Source organism: Scyliorhinus canicula, chromosome 25 (genome assembly GCF_902713615.1).
Source record: "Scyliorhinus canicula chromosome 25, sScyCan1.1, whole genome shotgun sequence".
Lineage (NCBI taxonomy): Eukaryota > Metazoa > Chordata > Chondrichthyes > Carcharhiniformes > Scyliorhinidae > Scyliorhinus > Scyliorhinus canicula.
The window spans coordinates 8,732,478-8,758,068 of NC_052170.1; the positions used below are offsets into that span (position 1 = coordinate 8,732,478).

Genomic DNA, 25,591 nt, shown 5'->3' on the forward strand with positions numbered 1-25,591 from the left:
TGTTAAGAAGTGAGACTAGCTGTCTCGCTCTAATATGCAGATTTGCCAAAAAGTAATCCGGCCCACAATGGGCAGGGTTTACATCGCGTTAGATCTCGCGGGGCGTTACAAATCGGGCAGATCCCGGGAGCGGGGCATCCTCGCTTCTATCTGCCACGCTTCGCCGTGGCACTTCTAGGCACAGCGTGGCCGTTCAATCACGCCCAGTGTGTGTGCGAGTGTGGTGTGCGTGTGTGAGAGAGTGCATGAGAGAGAGAGAGATGTCTCCCAAGCAAGTGCAGGATCACTCAGTGTGACATTGAACACATCAATGCGCAACGTAGCGAGAGCACGCTCATCTTTTTGTTTGTTTTATTTGGTTCAACGTGCCTGTTTAAAGTTTCGGAAGCTGATTGAGAAGCCATCTGCTAGCTGACAGTGACGTCCATTAACGTCAACTGTTAACAAGAGAGAAAAACGCCCAAGAAACCCAAGGGGCCTTATGATTACTGAAGTTGTCAAAGAAAAGAAATGCATTCAGTAAGAAATTAATAATTAAATAGAGAATGCCAGGAATAAGGATGCAGAGAGTGATTACATATTCATTTACATCTGACTGGATTTTTAAAACATTTGAAAAAGATCGGCTCGCTGGGCTAAAAACCATTCAAGGATCTTTTAAAAATGAATCTTACTTGTAAAGGCTCTTTGGGCCTGGTGTGCCCTCTGCTTGCTTGCCACGACAGCAGAGGTGTGCTCCATCACTTTTACCCTCTTCTCCAAATTTTCTGTTTGAACATACTTGGTTATTTTCTTGAAATTCTAACTTTAAGCAATTGTGTGCAGTGCGAGGGGAGGTCTTGTGGTGCAGTGGGTGGTGTGCCTACCTCTGGGTGGGAACTCTGGGTTCAAGTCCCACTCGAGGACTTGATGTCTGCGGAAAATGTGTTCAAATTGGCTTAAAACAGATTATCAGCCTGTAAATCCTTCCAGTATGTCTGGTGGCAGGGGCTACGTATGGAAGAGCTCCCTGGTCAGCAGAAGGCAATGGCAAACGGCAATGGGGCGGCACAGTAGCACAGTGGTTATCACTGTTGCATCACAGCTCCAGGGTCCCGGGTTCAATTCCCGGCTTGGGCCGCTGTCTGTGCGGAGTCTGCACCTTCTCCCAGTGTCTGCGTGTGTATCCTCCGGGTGCTCCGGTTTCCTCCCCCAGACCCGAAAGATGTGCAGGTTAGTTGGATTGACCATGCTAAATTGCCCCTTAGTGCCCATTAAAAAAAGGTCAAGGTGGGGTTACTGGGATAGGGTGGAGGTGTGGGCTTGGTAGGGTGCTTTCCAAGGGCCGGTGCAGACTCGATGGGCCGAATGGCCTCCTTCTGCACTGTAAATTCCATGATTCTAAACCACTGCAATACTTCGCCAACCATAAGGCCCTCTTAGGGCATGGTACGTGAATGAGGAGTAGTAGTACAGCGGGAGATGTACTCCTTGCAAAAGATTATTTTCCATTGAAGTCAGCAGAAATCACAGCCGGGATGTGCAGTTGATTCATTGGCCTGGTTTAGCTGTGTTAATGACAGCGAAATTGTCAGCTTTCCTTACTCCACTGGAACTGACAACAGGAGTATGCTTATTCACAGAACAAAGTAAAAATACAGAGGTTTCTGTTGAATCAATCAATGCTCCCCAATAGATGCACTGCAGAGGTTCACACGGATCATTACCTATGCTGCAACGACTTGCACACTGCTAGTCTCACTGTTAAAAATCAAAGTTTACGTTTATGGACTATCCGCAACATCTAAAAATTCTGCGTTATGTGATAAAACATTTCATTTTCTTAATTTTTATTCTAGTTTACCTCTTAATCCAGTCACGATGATTTATTTAGCTACCTGAACATTTCAATAAAAAATGAAGCTCAGTAAGTGCGTTTAACTTACCAAGTCTGCTGTGTGCGAATACCACAATGTGATTGGCTCCCTACTTGCCTGCATTGTGATTGGTTGGATGTGGGCGAGGTGCTACTGATTGGGTGAGGGTCAGGTGCCCGTAGTGTCGTGCAGTACTTAAGGAGGGGCGTATTTGCCATTGGTAGCAGTTCAGGGAAGGTTCAGTCGGTGGACTCCTGGGGTGAGTGGGAACGTTTGTTTTATGAGGAAGGTTTGAGCCTATACTCATTGGAGTTTAGAAGAATAAGACACGAGCCTGAATTCTCCCACCATTGGGATTCCCTCCGTGCCCACGGGCACAATTTGTAAATCAAGGTATCTCTCACTTTAAAAAAAAGTAAATTTAGAGGACTCAATTCATTTTTTCCAATTAAGGGGCAATTTAGCATAGTCAATCCACTTACACTGCATATCTTCGGGTTGTGGGGGTGAAACCCACGCAGTCACGGGCAGAATGTGCAAACTCCACACGGACAGTGACCCAGAGACGGGATCGAACCTTGGGACCTCGGCGCCGTGAGGCTGCAATGCTGCCCTGGGTCTCTCACTTAAGACGCAGCTGAGGAGGAACTTCTTCTCCGGAGGTGTTGAGTGTTTTGAGAATTCTCTTGCCCAGTGCGCTGTGGAGGCTGGAGAATACATGCGGGGCTGGGTTAGACATGTTTGATCGACAAGGGAGTCGAGGGTTATGGCGGGGCAGGTAGGGAAGTGGGGTCGAACCCACAATCAGATCAGCCATGATTTATCAATCCCAGCTCTTTCGTTAAAAGGCCACCATGCACCATGTTAGGCCCGAGGGGCTTGCACCTTCTTCCAATTCTTGTGTTTTCATGTTATCATCCCCTTGACTTGGCGCCAGATTTAAATTGCCATTGGGAAAGGGGAAACCATATCAGAGATTGCTCGATCATTGTGGTCGTTCTCCACGCTGCAGATGCCGATGAAGACCCCGCTATACGCACACAAAACGGGACTGTTTTTTGCGCGCTAACTTGCCTCCCTCCCTCCCCGGCCCAGCATTCTTACACATAGCAGAAACATCAGTGTTGATATGTACTGGTGCCCCTGCTATCACCTACTGAATGTGACCTACTTACAGGGGGAACAGAGCAACCCAACTCATCAGCGGGAAGAAGCAACTTGCCTTGAAACACTACCTAGAAAAATGGTCCCAAGGCATTTCAGAGGATGTTTAAAAAAAAAAGAAACTTTTAACACTGGGCCACATAACGAGACATTAAGGCAGACGGTCATAATCTGTGTTAAAGCCAAGGAAAGAGGTGGAGGAGGGCGCCAGGGTGAGAACTCCAGTACTTCAGGTCCTGGCAGCTTAAGGCATGGCCACCAATGCCGCAGCAATAAAAACAGAGGATGCACAAGTTGGAATTGGCATCTCAGTTGGGTAGGAGGGCTGGACGGAGTTACAGAGAGGGGGAGGGGAGAGGCCAGGCGGAACCAGGTCACAGTCGCATGATTCAGATTGGCAGTGGTGACACTCTACAAGCAGTTCTCTCACGCACTCCGTCATTCACTGTCTCAGCCACAGGATTTGCAACTTCAATGTCAGCACAGTGGTTAGCACTGTTGCTTCACAGTACCAGGGTCCCAGGTTAGATTACTGGCGTGGGTCACTGTCTGTGCGGAGTCTCCACGTTCTCCCTGTTTCTGCGTGGGTTTCCTCCGGATGCTCCGGTTTCCTCACACAAGCCCCGAAAGACGTGCTGTTAGGTAATTTGGACATTCTGAATTCCCCCTCTGTGTACCCGAACAGGCGCCGGAGTGTGGCGACTAGGGGATTTTCACAGTAACTTCATTGCAGTGTTAATGTAAGCCTACTTGTGACAATAAAGTTTATTAGCTTGGCGCAGTTAAAACCAGTCCCACATCCGCGGCAGATTTAATGCACACGCAAAGACCTCGGCACCTAATCTAGCCTGACACTTCAGTACAGTACTGGGGGAATGATCACTGCTACTTGATTTATCTCCTTTGCAACCTTGATCATGTCCTTCATGCTCAGCCTAAAATATAGCGTCTGATGCACTATACTGTTAACCATCAGTGAACTCCTACAGATGTACACGATGGAACATAAACCATTAATCATGGACTGTAGTTGATAGTAAACATGCTGTTTCTATTTACACACACTTAAAATGTATTAAGTAGGGGATATATACTTCAGAGAAAGCATGATTTAGCTAGTTATTCTACGTGATTTACTCCATGTCAGAAGATTGCTGTAAAGACCCTTCTTTCGGGTTCGAATTTGCACATCGCGGATTGGATTATAAATTGTCACTTGAAAGTCCTCAGTTCTCCAGGAGAACCTGTCAGAATTGTGACAGGGCAGCAGGTAATTAACTAAAATATCGTGGAGTCCGGCCGCTGTCGTACTCAATTTACTAAAGCCGGAGACAAGATTTCAGGTCAAAAGATATTCCTCAGGTCCAGCCAGAAGGTTCCAAAACACAATTGTTTTATTGGCATATTCAAAATTCTCGCAGAAATTCAGCAGTAAATAATTTCCACATGCCCCGTGCTCTGTATACAAATGTTGAGCTCCCAGCTCTGTAACTCTAATGAGCTGTATCATGAAGTATCAGGACTTAGCGACAAGTTTATTATTTCCCGGATGAGGATTTTCCAATCTCAACCGTTTTATTAAACCGATTGGGCACCAGTCCCGAGGGAGAGAGGGAGGAAAGAAGGTTGGGGGAAGGGAGGGAAAGTTGAACGAAAGAGTGAATATTTATTCCCAGCCTACTCCTGGTTACTGAGGCACTGACCAAAGCGGAGAAGAAAGTCTTCAAATCGGGTCTCCACTGATACCGTGGATGTTCGAAATTTGAAGAAATTTTTTTTTAAAAGATGCAGGCAAAACTCATGCAGGTCAGCAAGCATCTGTGGAGAGAAACATTTCAGCTCATGTGACCTTTCACCGGAACTGTAGAAAGTCAGCGTCCTTGGGAGGATGGTAAGGAATTGCTGCAAGAGCATCTTTCTTTTATTAAAAAAAATTCAACAACACTCTGAGATAATGCAAAGCCACACCCCCAGAACCCAGTCCAATAAGCAACAATGCACAACTGAGCAAGCAGCGTGACCCAAACCTCTGACACTGACAGAGAATTAGTCCGAGTGAACGGTCCAGGATTTAACATCCTCATGAAACAATTGAGTGCAGGGTTAATGTGGCTTTCTATATACAGATCAGTGCTGTTCACTGCTAACCCGTTATCCAACGTATAACCTCTTGGAAAAGCTGGATCCTCTCTTTCTCTCTCTCTCCCCCCATCAATTTTACGGCATTTTATTTTTTCCCACTTCTGCATAGAATCCGGATTTCACACGTCGTTTTGCATTTTCACAACATGTAGGAAGTAGGGAACGGTAGACTTAAAGGTTCTCAAGAGAGACAAGCTTCCTTTCGGAGAAGAAGCGGTGCGGCTGAGTTTTTGGGTCTTCGCTCTTCCTTTGGAAGTAGGACAGCACTGATGGAGTGTCCTTTGTGCTGTTGTCATCCTCTTCGTCATCCCTACAAAAAAATAAGGCAAGTTTAAAAAGATGTACAGTGGTTGGCATTGCAGCTAGCATCAGACTCTCAGGATGGAGACCGGGAAGAAAAAGAGTTCTTGCTTCTGATCGCGACATTGGATAAGGCCTGAACACTTAACCAACAATTGGGTGAAGCGGGACATTGGATCGCTTGTCTTTCAAATCAGGCACAGGCTGAAGTTGGGATTTTAAAATGCTTTAATCCATAAGTGGTACCCTGCGCGAAATGAGCCTGGACAATGTCAATCCAGCTCCTAAATGACATGAGCCTACATCACAAAACTGGCCCTAAACAGCAATTAACTTGTAATTGACCCAGAAGCTAGAAGAAATGGAAAAAAGTTGTGCTGGAGAAAAATGGGGATGTTCATCTGGCACTGAGGCCAAGGCATGTTTTTTGTTCGACAAAATTTAGAGTACTCAATTCTTTTTTTTCCAATTAAGAGGCAATTTAACGTGGTCATTTCACCTACACTGCACATCTCTGGTTTGTGGGGGCCCACGCAGACACGGGGAGAATGTGCAAACTCCACACGGACAGTGACCCGGGGCCGGGATCAGACCTGGGTTCTCGGCACCTCGAGGCAGCTTGGCTGACCACTGCGCCGCCGTGCCACCCTCCAAGGCACGTTGTCTTTTTAAAAAATAAATTTAGAGTACCCAATTCATTTATTTCCAATTAAGGGGCAATTTAGTGTGGCCAATCCACCTACCCTGCGCATCTTTGGGTTGTGGGGGTGAGACCCACGCACACACGGGGAGAATGTGCAAACTCCACACGGACAGTGACCCGGAGCCGGGATCGAACCTGGGACCTCGGCGCCGTGAGGCAGCAGTGCTAACCACTGCGCCACCGTGCTGCCCTCCAAGGCACGTTGTTGAGGCAGCTTGATCACCAGACATGGGTCAGCTTGATCACCAACAATGGGTGCTTGAAGTGGGAAGAGCTCCACTCCTCAGCACCAACATTGGTCACCTTGATCTTGCCTTGCAGGATGCTGAAGGTCTGCCAGTGACATGGTACCAGCAGTTTTTTTTTGTTGCAACTACAGGAGCGTTTCAGTGCAGGGTCTCTGGTGTCTGATCACAAAATTATTCCACAGACACTTCTGAAAAAAATATAATGAAGGCAGTCCAAGTGAAATGATCGCTTGTTGGTTTTATGGTCGTTTGGTAGCACAGAAATGGAGTATCGCTGAAAAAAGAAACATGCTGCTGAAGCTTTTCATCTTTCACTAATCAGGATGGATTCGGAATAATACCAATTCTAAAGGGAACAACACAACTCTTCTTCTCCTCATGCAGCAGAAATTGTTGCTCCCTTTATTTTTGGGGCAGCATAGCGGTGTAGTGGTTAGCACTGCTGCCTCACGGTACCGAGGACCCCTGTTCGATCCTGGCCCCGGGTCAAGGCCTGTGTGGAGTTTGCACATTCTCCCCTTGTGTGTGCGTGGGTCTCACCCCCACAACTCAAAAAGATTTAGAGATTTGCAAGGTAGGTGGATAGGCCACGCTAAATTGCCCCTTAATTGGGAAAAAAAGAATTGGATGCTCCAAATTTATAAAAAAAAGAAAGGGAAAAAGAAAACAATTGGCATTCTTGCAAATGTGTCGTGATGAGGGCGAGATGAAAAGCTTCGACAGCATGCGTCTGTTGATGTTATCTTGTGGTTATCCATATCTGAATACTTGATGTCACTCCGCACTTGGCCAGCAGCAACCTGTCCTTCACAATCACTCAAAGAAAACTCTTCAGCACAAACCCCTAAATCCAGAGATGAAAAATCTGCTGGACTGTAGGGTTGAAAAGGACGATGTACCATAAAGCTCCAACTAAATGGGAAAATAAGGAGATGGAGTTTTAGAGAAATCAAAACAGAAGCTAATGCAAAAGCAGCACAGGAAGGATACCTAATATTGCATGAGTGGGAATAGTGTGCACCTTGGGTCTTTTCATAATCAAAACAGTAAAATGGCCAATCGTATTGCCCATCCCTGCATCACAATCCGGTCCCTATCTCAGCTCGATTTAGCAAAGGAGAATTAGAGAAGGCACCATACACATCACACTGGAGTTCATGATTTTGTCTTGCTCACCCAGAGTTTCGAATTGCACCCAAAGCAAGTTTGAGTTTCACATTTTTATGAACTTCCCCAATACTGCACTGTTGAAGTTTTCACTGTACATAAGAACATAAGAACTGAGCAGGAGTAGGCCATCTGGTCCCTCAAGCCTGCTCCGCCATTCAATGAGATCATGGCTGATCTTTTGTGGACTCAGCTCCACTTTCCAGCCCGAACACCATAACCCTTAATCCCTTTATTCTTCAAAAAACTATCTATCTTTACCTCAAAAACATTTAATGAAGGAGCCTCAACTGCTTCACTGGAATTCCATAGATTCACAACCCTCTGGGTGAAGAGGTTCCTCCTAAACTCAGACCTAAAGTTCCTCCTAAACTCAGTCCTAAAGTTCCTCCTAAACTCAGTCCGAGACAAATATGAACATGACACCGTGGAAGGTCAAGACGACTGTGCAGCCCTAGCGTGCAAGAAAGGAAGTACAGATTTTTTTTTTAAATTTAGAGTACCCAATTATTTTTTTCCAATTAAGTTGCAATTTAGCGTGGCGGGGGGGGGGGGGGGGGGGGGGGGTAGCCACCTAAGATGGACACTGGGCTAACAAAATGGAGAACTGCTAAGACTGTAGGGAGAAAACAGTTTTAGCCAGGACAAGCAGTCTGCAAAGGCTAATTAGCATTCTGCACGTAACGAAACTAGTTTATGGCCAGGTGAAAGATCTCAACCAAAGGTGTAAATAGCAAAACGCTTTGCATAGTAATGAGGCAATCCAGATCTGGACACACACAATAGCAACATTTGGGTTTGAATGGATACTTTGAGTGGACGCCCAGACGAAACGGCACCAGAAGTATCCATCACAAAAGACCCTAGAGACCGCCCCACCCATCGAGAAGAGACCCTCAGATTGGGGGATTTGTAAGACATCGATTGGGAAATAACCCAATCGATACATGGCAGGTAAAGGCCCGCCCCGAAAAAGCACGGACATTGGGGGCCCTATAAAGATAGACCCCGCACATGGTTCTGTCTGTTTTGCTCCGGCCTCGCTGTCTGTTGTTGCTCCGGCTTGCTGTTTCGACTCCGACTCCAGCCGTTGATCCTGTCTTCCATCACCAGCCGTTGAGCACCAGCCATCGTTCAGTAAGTGCCAAAACGACGCTCGCTACGTGAACCCGGCATTGCCTATACATTAATCGACTATTAGCGAACAGAAGGTGCAGCCCAAAAAGGAACAAAGGCCTTGTCCCCTGACCTTGCTGGTTCCTACTTAGATAAGTATTTAGTCGTTTAATAGTAGAAATAGGTATTAGTCTTTAGCGTATGCATGCGTATTTATTATATTTGTATAATAAATATTGATCGTTTGAACTTACTAATTGGTGTATAGTTTTATTACTTTGAACCTGACCTTGAAATACTTGTGAGGTGTCTAGATACGGCACCTGGCGACTCAGAGCTGAAAATACACACACAGAGCTGTAGCAGTGTTAAGCACACGGCCTTTAAACGGAGGCGTGTTAATACACTCCAATAAACGCGTAATACACTCAAGTAAAACGTGCAACAGGGGGGGGGGAAAACGCGCGCAGACATGGGGAGAATGTGCAAACTCCAGACCCAGAGCCGGGATCGAACCTGGGATCATGGTGCTGTGAGGCAGCAGGGCTAACTCACTGTGCCACCGTGCTGCCCAAAGGAAGTATAGATTTCAAGTAATTGTCTGTAATCTTCCACATTTTAGATCCGTGAACCTATTGCTTAATGCTTCATTATGGCTGTCAATATTTTAAAGAAATGGCTTGTATTCATATCGTACTTTTCACAACCCAAGGAGCTTCATATCGAATAAAGTAGTTATTAAAAGAAACGTGTCAAACAAGTTACATGCAGCACGATTCTATAAAAAGTAATGAGACTAAAGATAATATAATCTGTTTTAGTGGTATTGGCTGATCAATAAATATTGATCAGGACAGTGGGAGATTGCTGCTTTAAGTAAGTGACACAGGATCTTTTACATGCACCTCAGAGGGCAGATCGAGACTGGTTTAACATTGCCATGCAAAAGATGGCAGCTCCCACGGTGCAGTGCTCCTTCAGCACTGCACCAAACGTGTCAGTATCATCACATGCTTAGTTCCTGTGTGTGGCTTAAAAGGTGAAAATGCGACCTAAAGTAAGCCTGATATCCAATTTGGGTCAAGAACCCAAAATCCTTGGGCTAGGGGCTGGTTACGGGACTTGAAAGGGCATGGTGGGATACAATTAGGTTAATGGGTCCCTGGCGTGTGGGGGGGAGGGCCTGAGCGCTGGGACGGGAGACAGGTAGGCGCCAAGGGCAGGGGTCAGTGTGGCTAGCGTAGGTCAGGGGGCACCAGGGAGAGTCGGAGGTGAGGCGGGGCGGGCTAGGGCCAAGCGCAGGGCTGACCTGGCAGGTCAGGCCTTGGGGGGCAGGGAAGGCCAGGCCGGGGAGGGGGGGGGGGGGGGGGGGTGGAAGAGGGTTAGGGCCACGTTAGTTTAGCTGTATAAGTGTGGCATGGGCAAACAGAGCTGGCAGGGGAAGTGCCTTATTAACATGTTTATTCTTTCCCACTGTTCGTTTTCACTATGTTAAGGCTCTTTGCACAGGGCCATTTTTCTCTCTGTAACTGTTACAAATTTGTGTTAAATAAAAAACTTTTTAAAAAAATAGAATTTTTTTTTTTAAAAACCCAAAATCCATAATTTAGGTGGGCATGTGATCTTAGATGGAATTGATAAATTTTAATCCTGCCGTCTGCCCCAAATACTGGAGCTGCTGCCTCCATCTTTCTGTTCCATCCTTCTTACCCCCAATTCAAAAATTCAGCTGCACTCCACAATCAATTGTATTTTTTGATGCTGAAAAGGGATGCAGAACTTCAACTGCAATCGTCAGCATTGTAGGTAGCTTTTCATTTAAAAAAAGAAACAATATCGCATGACTCAATGTGCATCATTAAATTGATATACAGCTGGGGGGGGGAAAGAGGGAGGACAGCAATAATAGATTTATAAGCTAGCAGCACTGGCTGAGACGTGGTTGATGCAGTTTAGTGCAGAACAAGGAAACAACATATTACGAATGCATGGAAAAGAGAAAGGAAATTCATCTTGCATGGTCAGATTGTAAGAGCTTAGAGTAGGGGGAACGTGCTGTGCACATACACAGGTAACTAAGGACTTAATATGAAAGTCTTAATCTATGTCATATAGTGCATATTTTTGGGCATTCTATTGCTAGGAAAGATATAAAAACTATGGAAAATGTACAACATAGATTCAACAGACTGTTACCAGCAATTAAAAGTTATAATTATGAAGATAAAATTAGTGTGGAGCTTTCCCCTCACTCTAATGATGAGATGTGCAAGTGAGCTCCAAGGTGTTAAAGGATATGGCAAGTGATGTTATTTTCACATTCAGAAAGACATGACAAGAGTGTGTAAATATTACCTGCACAGAGGGTGATTAGAATGTTCCGCTTTCTGCCGCAAAGCATTATGAAGGCAGAATCCACAGATACTTTTAAAACGGTGTTAAAATTATTCTTGAGAAAAGGCAAAATATTGAACAGTATGCGGAGAGCAAATCGAGTGGGAGTAAATTAATGGGTCATGTGGAGATGTATTTTGGCAGAGATCCAATGGGCCAAATAACCTGCTTCCGAACAGTTAAAAGTACAACTTAAGGAAGGGCTTTTTCCCTTACCCTCGCAGGAGCGGAGCAGGTTAGGAGTGACCAGTGTCATGAAGATGGAGCAAAACCCCAAATTACGTATGGGCATTTTGAACTTTTAAATCAGACATGGATTTTTAAAAATTGATACACAAGTCAACGATGATGGAGGATGTAAATTCCAAGAATGTAAATTCAGTGACTGTATGAGAATTTCCTGCATGGATTATACAAAGTCCCGAGAAATAATGGAATATCATACCCTTTTTACAGACAGGGACATATCAAAAGGCATGAAGCAACTGATTGTAATCCCCTGTGGAGATAACAGAAGCTAATTATCATCTCAGTGGGAATCACATCCTGTAAGTTATGTCCCAGACATAATTTCCTTTCACAGGAGACAGGGATTAAGAAGCCGGCTGCAAACCTGGTCAGTTTGGACTAGCGCTGAATGTGTGACACAGAAACAAAGAAACAGCAGAGTTGCCCCATGCTCTGGCAGGCGAAACAAAAGTCTCGCTCTCTCTTCTGACTGCTGAAGCAAGCCAAGTCAACAAAGCCACAGCTGAAAGGGAAGCAAGACAACTGTCAACTAAACTACATAACTCTGCAATCTCAAAACCAACTATTCAAATCAGCGCTACTGGAAATCACAAATCTCAAACGGCCGCAACATTTTACCATCCACTCCTCCCGGACAAGTCAACGGCTGACTCGTACATATTTTTCTGAAACGTACTTCAGGACTCTGTTCTCGTTTCTAATTGGTATGTTGTATTTTATTTGTTTTGTCGCATTTTGGTCACTAATAAGCTCAGCCGTTCTTCAACAATTGAAGAAAGCCTGGTTAATTTGGCTCCTTTTTAAAATACAAATAAATTGGGAATTGAAACGGTATCATCAAGTGAAGAGATTTTCTTTTCTGAAGTAATCTTGTTGCAAGCAACCAAGGGGTCGGATAAAGAAAGGGATTCAATTCATCCTGCCTCATCCAGGGGCATAATAGGGTATCCAGTCCAGAATTTAACAAATTGTTGCTCATGCCGAGATAGTTCTCACAGAGGGCAACAAGGCAGGATCTTGTCCAGGAAATACAATTTTGGGGACCGGCCGTAACACCAGAAAGATCAACAGGCGTAATGGACTTACTGAGCAGGGCAAGGGAGGCTAAACTACAATCGTTTTAAGATGATGGCTGCATTTAAGATTACCGGGATTCCATCTTGACACAGAAGCCGGTTACACAAAGCAAGGCTTCAATTTATTTTTCACTTTACAAACAAACAGGACAAGAGTCACTACTGTGAAGGTTAAAAATATGAAAGGTGACAGCAGCTCCCATTTCTGAATGCTCACTCCTGCCAGGCAAAAAGAAACATTGCCGGTTAGGAGATGCAAAAACACAAATAAAATCAATGTGAATTACTTAGTGACTCCATCAGCCAGAGGATTTTATTTAATGAAGGGCAGGGTGGATATGGTTGAGAACAGCTCATCTATCAGTCTGCTGACAGCAGGAACTGACTGGTCAAATCTCACAGTCATCTGCTCTAGGACAGTTCAAGGAAGCGCAACCCCATTTTTAATTTTTTTTATTTAAAGTAACCAATTATTTTTCATTTCCAATTAAGGGGCAACTTAACGTGGCCAAACCACCTAATCTGCACTTCTTTGGGTTGTGGGGGTGAAACCCCCGCAGACCCTGAGAGAATGTGCAAACTTCACACGGACAGTGACCCAGAGCCGGGATTCGAACCCGGGTCCTCAGCGCCGCAGTCCCAGTGCTAACCACTGCACCACATGCTGCACCTTCAACCCCATTTTTTAAAAAAACGCTTTAGGGGCAGCAGGGTAGCATGGTGGTTAGCATAAATGCTTCACAGCTCCAGGGTCCCAGGTTCGATTCCCGGCTGGGTCTCTGTCTGTGTGGAGTCTGCACGTCCTCCCCCTGTGTGCGTGGGTTTCCTCCGGGTGCTCCGGTTTCCTCCCACAGTCCAAAGATGTGCGGGTTAGGTGGATTGGCCATGCTAAATTGCCCGTAGTGTCCTAATAAAAGTAAGGTTAAGGGGGGGGGTTGTTGGTTTACGGGTATAGGGTGGATACGTGGGTTTGAGTAGGGTGATCATGGCTCGGCACAACATTGAGGGCCGAAGGGCCTGTTCTGTGCTGTACTGTTCTATGTTCTAATCTATAGCTTTTAAGAAACTGCCTATAAATGAAAATCCTATCCCCAAGTGCCTTCTGGCACGTTTTGTTGAATAGCTCAACTTGCAACATTCCTCCCTCCCCTACCCCTTCTCCCCGTTATGTAACGCTTTGAGTACCACTGAAGTTAACTACATTAAATTCAATCATGATGCGGAGCGTCTGAAATGAAGAGAGCGTTCTGGAAATACTCATCTGGTCAGGTAGCATCTGGAGAGAGGGAAACAGTGCCAAAGCCTCCGGTCCAAAAAGGTCTAAACCTTTAACTCGGTTTCTCGCTCCACAAAGGCTACCTCACCAGAATGTTCTGCTTAATCATTCTAGAAAATTCCAGTGTTTGTTTTTGTATAGTAGTATTGACAGGAACCTTTTACAGAATACATCACGCAAAAGCTACAACAATGAAAACCTTGCTTCTTCATGGCGAATGAAATACTGGACTAAAAACTCCAGCTGGCGGGTCCATGTGGTCCGTGGGGGCCTCACGGTAGCATGGTGGTTAGCATCAATGCTTCACAGCTCCAGGGTCCCAGGTTCGATTCCCGGCTGGGTCACTGTCTGTGTGGAGTCTGCACGTCCTCCCCGTGTGTGCGTGGGTTTCCTCCGGGTGCTCCGGTTTCCTCCCACAGTCCAAAGATGTGCAGGTTAGGTGGATTGGCCATGCTAAATTGCCCGTAGTGTAAGGTTAACGGGGGGATTGTTGGGTTACGGGTATACGGGTTACGTGGGTTTAAGTGGGGTGATCATTGCTCGGCACAACATCGAGGGCTGAAGGGCCTGTTCTGTGCTGTACTGTTCTATGTTCTATGTTCTATAATAGCTGGAAATGTGTGTCTGAATTACACAAATAGGGTCAACTATTAAAACCATTTTTTTTAAGCACACAATTCATTTTTTCCCCTAGTTAAAGGGCAACTTAGCGTTGCCAATTCACCTAGCCTGCACATCTTTGGATTGTGGGGGTGAGGCCCATGCAAACTCGGGGAGAATGTGAAAACTCCAAACGAACAGTGACCCAGGGCCGGGGTCAAACCCAGGTCCTCGGCGTCGTGAGGCAGCAGTGCTCACCACTGCGCCACCGTGTCTCCCTTAACTTCTTTTATAAGTTGTGAAAAACTCTTCCTATTGCTGGAATGATTGAGAACCAGAGGACGCAGAATTAAGGTATTTGGCAAAAGAAGCAATGGCGACAAGAGGAGTTTTTCTTTCACGTTGCAAGCGGTTAGGATATAGGATGCACTGCCTGAGTGTGAGGTGGAGGCAGGTTCAATCAAGGTATTCAAAAGGGGTGTTTGGATTATTATCTTAAAAGGAAAAATATGAGGAGCGGCTCTAGGCGAAATGCTTCTCTGGAGAGACCGACATTGTAGTAAAATCATGGTTGAGTTGTAATTCACCCTTTGACCACTCGGAGTCTCATTAGTATATAAGTGAATGTTAGAGTCGTGTGACCGCAGACTGACTGGAGAGCTGGAAGAGAGAGGTTGCTTGTGCATGTTCATACTGTTATTCATCTATTTTGTATATAGTTGACCCACTGTTGTTAATAAATTGTTTATAGCTTTAGCTATCAGTGTTCTTGTAATTTAAATCACGCCATCTGACAAGAACATTACAGACATGATGGGATTTTTAAAAATATATATTTTTTCGAGATCTCGGCCTCGCTGGCTGGGCCACCATTTGTTGCCCATCCCTAATTGCCCTCAAGAAGGTGGTAGTTAGGCTGTCTTCTTGAACTGCTGCAGTCCATGTGATGAATGGTCTATTTCTGTGCTGTTACCATTCTATGATTCAATGGATTTAGTTGTCAAATAACTTCAAAACTAGCACTTCACCACCGAACAGCTGAGATTTCAGGGCAACAACTGTATTAATAGGATTGGCTTCCTTCTCACGCGAACAATCGAGGTCCAAACTGTCCAGTTAGGTGGGCATTAACAATCCCATGACAATACTTAAAGGACTGGAGGGAGGTTACACCCACATTATTCCCTTCATTCCCTTCAACATATACAACCATTTAAAAATGCTGTTGCATTTCATTACAGTTAGTTACAGCTAGGTTGCTAATGCAACTGGTATTCTTGCCTACAATCACTCTATTCCAAAAGCAATTCCTCTTGGGGTGTTTCAATGTGATTAGCTCTAACAAAAATGTAGCATTTCTTACAAACAAATTGTGAAATATAAAGCAATTCTGCACTTTATAAATCCCACACTGCCTGTTGTGTGAAAATTTTCCTATACCAGAGTAACAGAGCCATCTACTGAAATTCTGAATCATTGCACCAAACAGTACAGAGTGAGACACAAATATTACCGCTCCTGATTTCTACAGAGCTAGCCTTAATAGAATGTTTGGAAATAAGCATCAGAGAGGAACAGGATCAGGGTTGGACATGGTGCTTTCCAAAGCAACAGAGTGCTGAACACCAATGTCAAAGGTCACAAATGACAATGCGCTACTTGGGCGACGTTCTGCAGAGCAGACAGCACCTGTTGACCTACGAATTGGGCAGCACAAGTGGATAGCATGTGGCTTCACAGCGCCAGAGTCCTAGGTTTGATTCCCCGCTGGATCACTTGCTGAGTCTGCAAGTTCTCCCCGTGTCTGCGTGGGTTTCCTCCGGGTGCTCCGGTTTCCTCCCACAGTCCAAAGACGTGCAGGTTGGGTGGATTGGCCGTGATAAATTGCCCTTAGTGACCAAAAAGATTAGGAGGGGTTATTGGGTTACGGGGATAGGATGGAAGTGAGGGCTTAAGTGGGTCGGTGCAGACTCGATGGGCTGAATGGCCTCCTTCTGCACTGTATGTTCTTTGATCCAACAGATGTCTGTATTTACAGGACAGGAATAAAGTGGGGAAAACATTAACATAAAACTAGTAACATTCATTATCCTTACCTCTAGTACAAAAACCGTTATTACATATTAGATAAGCTAACTTGGAGCAGAGGTGTTACCACTGGCCCCATCAGTGATTCTGTGCTGAAAAGGAAAGCCCAAGAATCCCCCTTTGAAAGGCCATCTGGTGATCGCCTGCTGGAAAAAATATAATCGGCAGATCCACGGTTCAACAAAACTGGATCCAGCTGAACATTAAGACTGGTTACTACAGAGCCACGTTTGGGGCAGAGGCTCTGAAACTTGTGGGCTAGCTGGTTATGCCATTTGTTACGTACCAGTGCACAGGTACTGCCCGGGAATCCAGGATCACCTGGGCTGTGCTCCAACTAAAGCGCACAAACTGCGGGAAGCCAAAGACAGGGTCGAGCTGTTTTTCCAGCCAGTCCTTTGTTTTGGGGTCTACGAGAAAAGAGAAATACAAAAAGCAATGAAATCTTTGAAAACAAGGTAACCCCTCACTCGAACACTCCCATGTAAATCCCCAATACGTAACGGATGCAGTGATAGTTTAATGTTTAAATTTGTCAGAACTCCGCCCCATTGAAACGACTTGGGCCGGGCTTTTTTTCAGGGTATAAGTTGAATTGGGGGGGAAAGAGCGGTTGCTCAGTCGGAGGGAGGGGTTAATCTGGGGTTGTTACCATTTCGCCTCAGGGGTTCCCATTTGAGCCACTTCGGGCCCAGGATTGGCCTCAGCTTCGCAAACTAAATTTTGCGAGCTTGGCGAGTAGTGTTAAAGCGGACTTGCAGAGGTGGAACAAACTCCGTCCGTCCTTGGGGCATCTTGACAAATACATGAATAGGATGGGAATAGAGGGATAGGGACCCCGGAAGTGCAGAAGATTTTAGTTTAGACGGGCAGCATGGTCGGCGCAGGCTTGGAGGGCCGAAGGGCCTGTTCCTGTGCTGTACTGTTCTTTGGCTGGCAGAATTCAGTCAGTCAGTGAAAATGAACGTCATGCCACGTTTTCTGTTTATATGTCAATGTTTGCCGGATTTTTACCCAATATCCTTTTTCTACTAATGGAGAGATTGATTGACAGTCATTTGGGTGGGAATAGTAGCTAGATTTCGGAAGACGGTACTTCAGGGGGATCTGCAGTCTGGGGTTGCCAAGCCTCATGTATTATTATTGGGCGGAGGGGCGGTGACACCCCCCCCACCCCCCCCCCCCCCCCTGTGCCGTTCCACACGTTAGTGGGGACCAGTGATAAATGGCGCACGCTCGGGGTCAGATCCCGCACCTTGGGTAACTCCGGTGAGAACATGTTCGAGTGAGCCTGAATGCACACTTCAATCTGCAAATTTAGGCCCCTGCCCATTGTGGGCGGGATCCAGATCGCGACATCCCGTTAGATCTCAAGGCAAGACAAGCCAGGTAAATCTCCTGGGAGGCCACTCGCGAGATTTACCGGCCGCGCCGCGTCCTGAGTCGGGGGGAGGGGGGGGGGGGGGGGGGGGGGGGCTGCAGTTAGATCGTGCCCCAAATCTCTAAACAGCTTAAAATCAGGAAAACGGAGCAACTAAATTAAACCCACCAGTTATTTGATGCTGCAGTAGTTGAAGAGATAATCCATTTTTAAAAAGTTTAAGAACAAGCATTTCAAGCTTTCTGAAAACATTGAATAACGGCCAATAAATTTCACTTGGAACTTTTCTTGTGCATCAATGTTTGAATCGCCGGGGATTCTTCGCAACAAAAGATTCCAGGTGAGATCTCCCGGTTGTTCTCGCAGGCGGAATCTTCCATTAGCGCACCCCCGCCACGTGTTTCCTGGCGGCGCGGGGTGGGTTCAATGGAAAATCCCACTGACAGCTGTGGGACCAACGCTGGCCAAAGGCAGGACGCCTCCCGGTGCCACGGAACACACCGCGCGCGGAGAGGCCAGAGAATCCCCCCCCCCCCCCCCCCCCCAATCCTATTCTCCACTTTATTTGATTCCTTCTCAAGCGGCAAGGCTATGATTATCAGATCTGACATGTTGAAAACCCTGGACACAAATTCACATCCCATTCTAACAACAGTTCAATATGACTCGACATAGTACAATAAACACAAATAGCTGTCTGTGCTGGGAAAGCAAGAGTGGTGTAGGATGCAGACAGTATTGGGGTGCACTTCACACCATTCAGAGCCAATATGAGAACTCACAATTAAACGGCACAACAGGAACTCTTTCCTTGCTGTGAAACCATGATTCCGAACACATACAATATCAACTCACTTTCAGGCTGTGTGTACTGCAGAATCTTGCACACTTGATCTCGTATCTTGCACTCAAAACCTCAATATTTATGCTTAGCTCATTAAAAGTACATGTCGTCCACTCAAATCTGTTCCCATGCTCAGCACCAACGATAACACTCAGAAACTAATCAACACTCATGGGAAACCAGAGTATGATTTTCTAAACGCACTATCTGACATTGTACAGCGTCTAGTAGTGACCAAGGCACCTTGCTTTGTAATATTTTTCAGCAACTGAAAGAAATTCACTCATTCTCTCCTGGACTACTGATTGAAGAATAAGTATTGCCTTCAATTCAGGAGATCAACAACAGATTAAGTTCACATGGAAACTAAAAAAGCAGGCAACTGTCGCAATCTGTCCAGGCTCAGGCGTGAATACAACACACAACGCTTGGCTAACTGCCTTTAATACTAAACTTGGACAGAGATTATGGTCTACCTGCCGCAGGGTCTTTGGGAGCTATTTGCACAGAACCTGCAGTACACTGCTGCAAGAAATGACGGTTTGGGTCAGTTGGCAACACTCTCATCTGCAAGTTGGGAGGTTGTTGGCTCAGGTACCGCTAAGGACGTGCAAGACGGGTGGCACGGTGATTAGCACTGCTGCCTCACAGCGCCAGGGACTCGGGTTCGTTCCCAGCCTTGGATGACCGCCTGTGTGGAGTTTGCATGTTCTCCCTGTATCTGCCTGTGATTCCTCCGGGTGCTCCGGTTTCCTCCCACAGTCCAAAGGTGGGCAGGTTAGGTGGATTGGCCATGCTAAATTGTCCCTTAGGGTCCAACGGTGTGCAGGTTAGTGGGGTTACATGGATGGGAGTGGGGAGGAATAGTTGGTCCGGGTAGGGTGCTCGGTCGGTGCAGACTAGTTGGGCCGAATGGCCTCCTTCTGCATTGTAGGGATTCTATGATTCTAAGACAGCCTCAGCTCATATCTTATTATCACACTTTTGAGGGAGTGTTGCACTGTCAGAGGTGCCGTATGTAGGGCTAAAACAAGCACCCTCTTGCGGATTCAAGTGAATGCAAAAGATCCCATGGTAATATCTGGGATAAGAATGGGAGTTTGCCAGTGGTTAGCATTTTTCCTTTCGCCATCAGCCCCTATAACAGATGATCTCGTCGCTGATACATTTGTGCGACCTTGCTGTGCTCTGCCCGTTTGTCTAACATTAATGACTGCCCTTTAGAAGTAATTTGTTGTTTTGTAGTATGATTTGGGGATTTCCCGAGGACATTAGACAGTATCACATGAGCACGAGATCTTCTTTATAATGAGCAGGGAGCATGCTGTCGCACACTGAGGTTCAAAACTGAGATACAGGAAATCAAAGCAGTTTCCATCAGTGAGCAAAATTGATCAAATTAAAGTATCGAATTCCTGATGCCAAATCTCAGGTTTGACAAGGGGTCATCGGACTCGAAACGTGAGCTCTTTTCTCTCCCTACTGATGCTGCCAGAAGTGCTGAGATTTTCCAGCATTTTCCCTTTCGTTTCAGATTCCAGCGTCCGCAGTAATTTGCTTTTATTAAGAAATGGAGAGAGTGGATATGCGACCCGCTCCCCATCCCTCCCCTCAGCAGATCCAGTGCAAACTTTCTGACTCTTCCCATTAGCAAGAAGTCAATCAGCTCTCATTACTCTTGCACTGTTACCGGCCCATGCGATCCACCTGCTATTAGCGACTCTTACCATTTGGGTATCCTGAACCGTAATCCATGCTTATGTCACCCAGATCTTCAACAAACTTCCACGACTGAACAATACGGTCCCTGGCAACCTGAAGACAGCACATGAGTTAAAGGACTAGGTAAGCTTGGTTCATCAACTCTCGGAAGACTGCAGTTACATTTGAAACATTTCACAAAAACAGTTACCTCATTGAACAAAAAAGGTAATTAATAGAAAATCAGAACATTTTTTTCATGTATCTGAATAATTTGTCCGAATTCCAATTCTCCTCTGAATATTTCAGTATTTTCAACTCATTCACAGATTGAATTCTTTCATGAACAAATAGTGCTCTACGTGCGACATTTCCACGTTAATTTTGGAGTGAAGGACATTCTACACTCAATGGTGGTTTCATTAGATAGCATAAACTGCAAGGATCAGGCATTAAATTTGATTAATATCCTTTTATAAAGATTTGAACCGCAAGCTGCATCTCAAATGCAGAAATAATACCATCTAATGGTATATGATCAGATGGCTAAACAGTCTGTCGAAAAGCAGAAAGCCAGCGCAACATTGAACTAGTTACTATCTATGCCATCCATGAATACACTAGTTAAATAATAGATTTAAAGAGGTATGGTTCACCAGATATGGACTGGGCATCAGCAGCCAACAGGTCCTCGCTAATACTTCATATCAATTTCAAGTAATACTGGAGTTATTCCAGGTGGGCAAGTGCAGCAGAGCACTGCTGCCCACCGTGACCTTTCACCTTGTGCAATATCTGGGGCAGTGAAGCACAATGTGTTCATTGGCAACGCCCACTCCAGGTAATGGGGAGAGGAGAGCGATTGGCATTACTCGAAGTTATACCCCAAATATTGTTCTCTAAATTGCACCTCATGGGAATAAGTGGTCAACGTATTACTTTGAAAACAAATTCTGGAGTTAATTTTTAAACTGTACTGAGGTATAAAAACACATTTTTTTAGTAAGAGAAAACACAAAATGGCCAATTTAAGCAAGTGCAAAAATGAAAGAGCATGGGGTTACATTGTGGCTTTGCATTGTGACGTACAAACCAGTCCACAGCAGATGCCATCTCCCTGGCCCTACACTCAGCCCTGGAGCATCTCGACGACAAGGACTCCTACGTCAGACTCCTATTCATTGACTACAGCTCCACCTTCAACACCATAATCCCAGCTAAACCCATATCAAAGCTCCAAACCTAGGACTTGGCTCCTCACTCTGCAACTGGATCCTCGGCTTCCTGACCCATAGACCACAATCAGTAAAGATAAACAACAACACCCCCTCCACGATAGTCCTCAATACCGGGTCCCTGCAAGGCTGTGTACTTAGCCCCCTATTATACTCACGATACACACACGACTGTGTGGAAAAATTTGGCTCCAACTCCATCTACAAGTTTGCTGACGACATGACCATAGTGGGCCAGATCTCGAACAACGATGAGTCAGAATACAGGAGATAGTGAACCTGGTGGAGTGGTGTAATGACAACAATCTCTCCCTCAATGTCAGCAAAACCAAGGAGCTGGTCATTGTCTTCAGGAAGCAAAGTATCGTACACACCCCTGTCTGCATCAATGGTGCCGAGGTGGAGATGGTTGCAGCTTCAAATTCCTAGGTGTGCACATCACCAACAATCTGTCCAGGTCCACTCTCATCGACGCTTATACGACCAAGAAAGCACAACAACGCCTATACTTTCTCAGGAAGCTAAGGAAATTCATCACGTCCACATTGACTCTCACCAACTTTTACAGATGCACCATAGAAATCATCCTATCTAGCTGCATCACAGCCTGGTTTGGCAACTGCTTGGCCCAAGACCGTAAGAAACTTCAGAGAGTCGTGAACACAGTCCAGTCCATCATATAAACCCGCCTCCCATCCATCGGCTCTGTCTACACCTCCCGCTGACTTGAGAAAGCGGGCAGCATAAACAAAGACCCCTCCCACTCGGCTTATTCACTCTTCCAACTTCTTCCATCGGGCAGGAGATACAAAAGTCTGAGAACACGCACTAACAGGTTCAACAACAGCTTCTTCACCACTGTTATCAGACTCCTGAATGACCCTCTTATGGACTGAACTGATCTCTTCACACATCATCTCTACTGAGTAGTACTACACTCCTGTATGCTTCACCCAATGCCTGTGTCTAATGAAAAATAAAATGAAAATCGCTTATTGTCACGAGTAGGCTTCAATGAAGTTACTGTGAAAAGCCCCTAGTCGCCACATTCCGGCGCCTGTCTGGGGAGACTGGTACGGGAATCGAACCGTGCTGCTGGCCTGCTTTAAAAGCCAGCGATTTAGCCAAGTGAGCTAAACCAGCCCCTTCATGTATGTACTTTAAAAAAAAATTTAGAGTGCCCAATTCATTTTTTCCAATTAAGGGGCAATTTAGCGCGGCCAGTTCACTTACCCTGCACATTTTTGGGTTATGGGGGTGAGACCCACGCAGACACGGGGAGAATGTGCAAACTCCACATGGACAGTGACCCAGAGTCGGGATCGAACCTCGGCGCCTTGAGGCAGCAGTGCTAACCCACTGCGCCACCGTGCTGCCCGTGTCTATGTATTTACATTGTGTATTTATGTTTGCCCTTTGTTTGTTTTTTTGTGTGTGGAACGATCTGTCTGGACTGTACGCAGAGCAATACTTTTCACTGTAGCTCAGTACACGTGACAATAAACAAATCCAAATCCAACATGCTGAATGCACCTCCACAAATACAATTTCACTGTGCGTTGTAGGTGCTCAAACAACTGGAAGAGAAACACACCCAGCAACCAGCACTTACTTTAGCACAGATGCTGGCGGCACTAACTATTGGGAATAAGGAATCAGCCTTGGATCTGACGGTGACCTCCAGCCCGGGGAAACGTTCCTTCAGCTTCGCCTCATACTTTTCAGCAGGTCCCACTGTGTCTACGTAAACCTAAGGATAAGCAGAGATTTAGCTATTAATGCAACAAGATAAATATCAAGGTTAACGGTTGTCTCCTTACTTAATAGGGATGGTAACCATGGAACTTATGTAGCTAGGCAGAGACATTCTACCACATGGGACTGGAACTGTGCCTTTGATATGCCAGACGCAATTGCTTGAAAACGTGCAACTCAGCAAAGATTGGAGAATGCACTGTACAAGGGAGCACAGATGTGACCTACAACCCAACTTGCTGTATGTGTGAATAGCCAAGTTGTTTTACAGAGAATGGAAACAAATTTAAAAAGGCACGTTGACAGCAGTTGGGAGTGTGTGTCACATTAACGGATTCTCAGAGAAAAGCAACGGGGTTAATTTATCATCAATAACTATGGCAAAATGATGGTTGAATTCCAGCCATTAATGAAAGCTCTGCGGGCTAATCATTCACATTGATTCACAGTCTGATCAATTTGTCACATTGCAGCTCAGTCGACCTCCACCACCCAGGTGTGTGCTAGAAGCAGAAAATGAAAAGTGTCCCAGGCTCTAACATTAAAAAGCCAGAGGGTTCAGCACGGTAGCATTGTGGATAGCACAATCGCTTCACAGCTCCAGGGTCCCAGGTTCAATTCCGGCTTGGGTGGGGTTGCTGGATTGTGGGGATGGGGTGGAGGTGTTGACCTTGGGTAGGATGCTCTTTCCAAGGGCCAGTGCAGGCTCGATGGGCTGAATGGCCTCCTTCTGCACTGTAAATTCTATGTATCTATGTTCGTAAGTTGATGTACTTGTGGATAATATTCAACTGGTAAAACTGTTCTCAAAGCAGCCACCATATGTTGTAACAGGAATATGCAAGGTACAGTAGACACAATAAATAAATCTTATATTAATGAAACGCTTGCTGATACTGACTCCCAGTTGAAAAAAATTAGTGCTGCCATTGAAAAGTACAAAAGGTTTTGCCACTTTTAACCTAGGTGAGCAATTATCCAATTGGAGACTTGAAAGCGTCACTGCATGCTCTCATCTGGATGCTAGAAATTTAGTCTGTATTCGCAAGGTAAAATTTATCTTTTTTAAAACCAAAGCCAGATTAAATGAGTTTAAACCTCAGCAGTGCCAAGACTAGAATAACAGAGACAGATAGTTACAGCGGCCTACGTGACAGCAGAGTTTGCAGAACAGGATATTGCAAAAAGCCAGACAAAGGCGTCTGCCCAAAACCCCTCATTGATTGACCAGCATTCTGCAGATAGCAGTAACGAGGCTCAGGTTATCAAGCGATCGCCATCTTTGACGTCTGTTCTGGCAATCGTTCTTGTGAGGCAGTAAAATTTTCTTTGTTAAAGATTTCTCATGTCTACCAAGCAGGTTGTGCCCAGTGCACTACTTTCTCAATCCTCCTCTCCTCAGTGACCAGATTTTTAAACTCTGGAGCATTTTGGTTTGCTTCACTGTAATAAAGGCATTACACATAAATGCAAAAGTTTCAGCCTGCATTTCTTTCGGCGTGATGAGCAAAAATTGAAAGGAGGCTTTTTGTTAAATTAATTCATGGGACGTGAGTGTTGCTGGCTGGGCCCAGCATTTATTGCCCATCCCTAATTGCCCTTGAACCGAGTGTCTTGCTCAGCCGTTTCAGAGGGGCATTTTAGAGTCAACCACATTGCTGTGGGTCTGGAGTTAAATGAAGGCCAGACAGGGTAAGGATGGCAGATTTCCTTCCCGATAGAACATAATAATAATCTTTATTGTCACAAGTAGGCTTACATTAAAGCTGCAATGAAGTTACTGCGAAAAGCCCCTAGTCACCACATTCCGCCGCCTGTTCGTACACCGAGGGAAAATTCAGAATGTCCAAATTACCTAACAGCACATCTTTCAGGACTCGCGGGAGGAAACCGGAGCACCCGGAGGAAATCCGCGCAGACACGGGGAGAACGTGCAGACTCCGCACAGTGACCCAAGCCGGGAATCGAACCTGGGACCCTGGCGCTGTAAGCAACAGTGCTAACCAGTGTGCTACTGTGCTGCCCATTAGTGAACCAGATGGGTCTTTACAATGATTGACAAGGGTTTCATGGTCATCATCAGACATTTAATTTCTCCATTTGCTGTGGCGGGATTTGAACTCGGGTCCCCAGAGCGTTACCCTGGGCCTCTGGATTTATAGTCCAGCGACAATACCACTGTGCAACCCAATAGCGGCAAAATAAATCTACCCAATCACATTGCAGGACCATCGCCCAAAGCACTAAGTAGCTTTATGATGTGTGCCACCCAGAAAAATCAGATTTAGTCACTATC

General features: G+C 45.6%; 1 protein-coding gene across 2 annotated transcripts in view; it reads right to left on the reverse strand.

Annotated features, from left to right (window-relative positions):
- Positions 1 to 4,392: 4,392 nt before the first annotated feature.
- rnaseh2a (ribonuclease H2, subunit A) overlaps positions 4,393 to 25,591 on the reverse strand; it is a 32,639-nt gene continuing 11,440 nt past the window's right edge. For both annotated transcript variants that reach the window (XM_038784791.1, XM_038784792.1), the window contains exons 6-9: positions 23,153 to 23,290; positions 20,332 to 20,419; positions 16,666 to 16,789; positions 4,393 to 5,472 (exon numbers count right to left, since the gene is read on the reverse strand). In XM_038784791.1, coding sequence (XP_038640719.1) covers positions 5,334 to 5,472; positions 16,666 to 16,789; positions 20,332 to 20,419; positions 23,153 to 23,290 — 489 coding nt within the window. In that variant the 3' untranslated portion in view covers positions 4,393 to 5,333. The remainder of the gene's footprint in view (positions 5,473 to 16,665; positions 16,790 to 20,331; positions 20,420 to 23,152; positions 23,291 to 25,591) is intronic.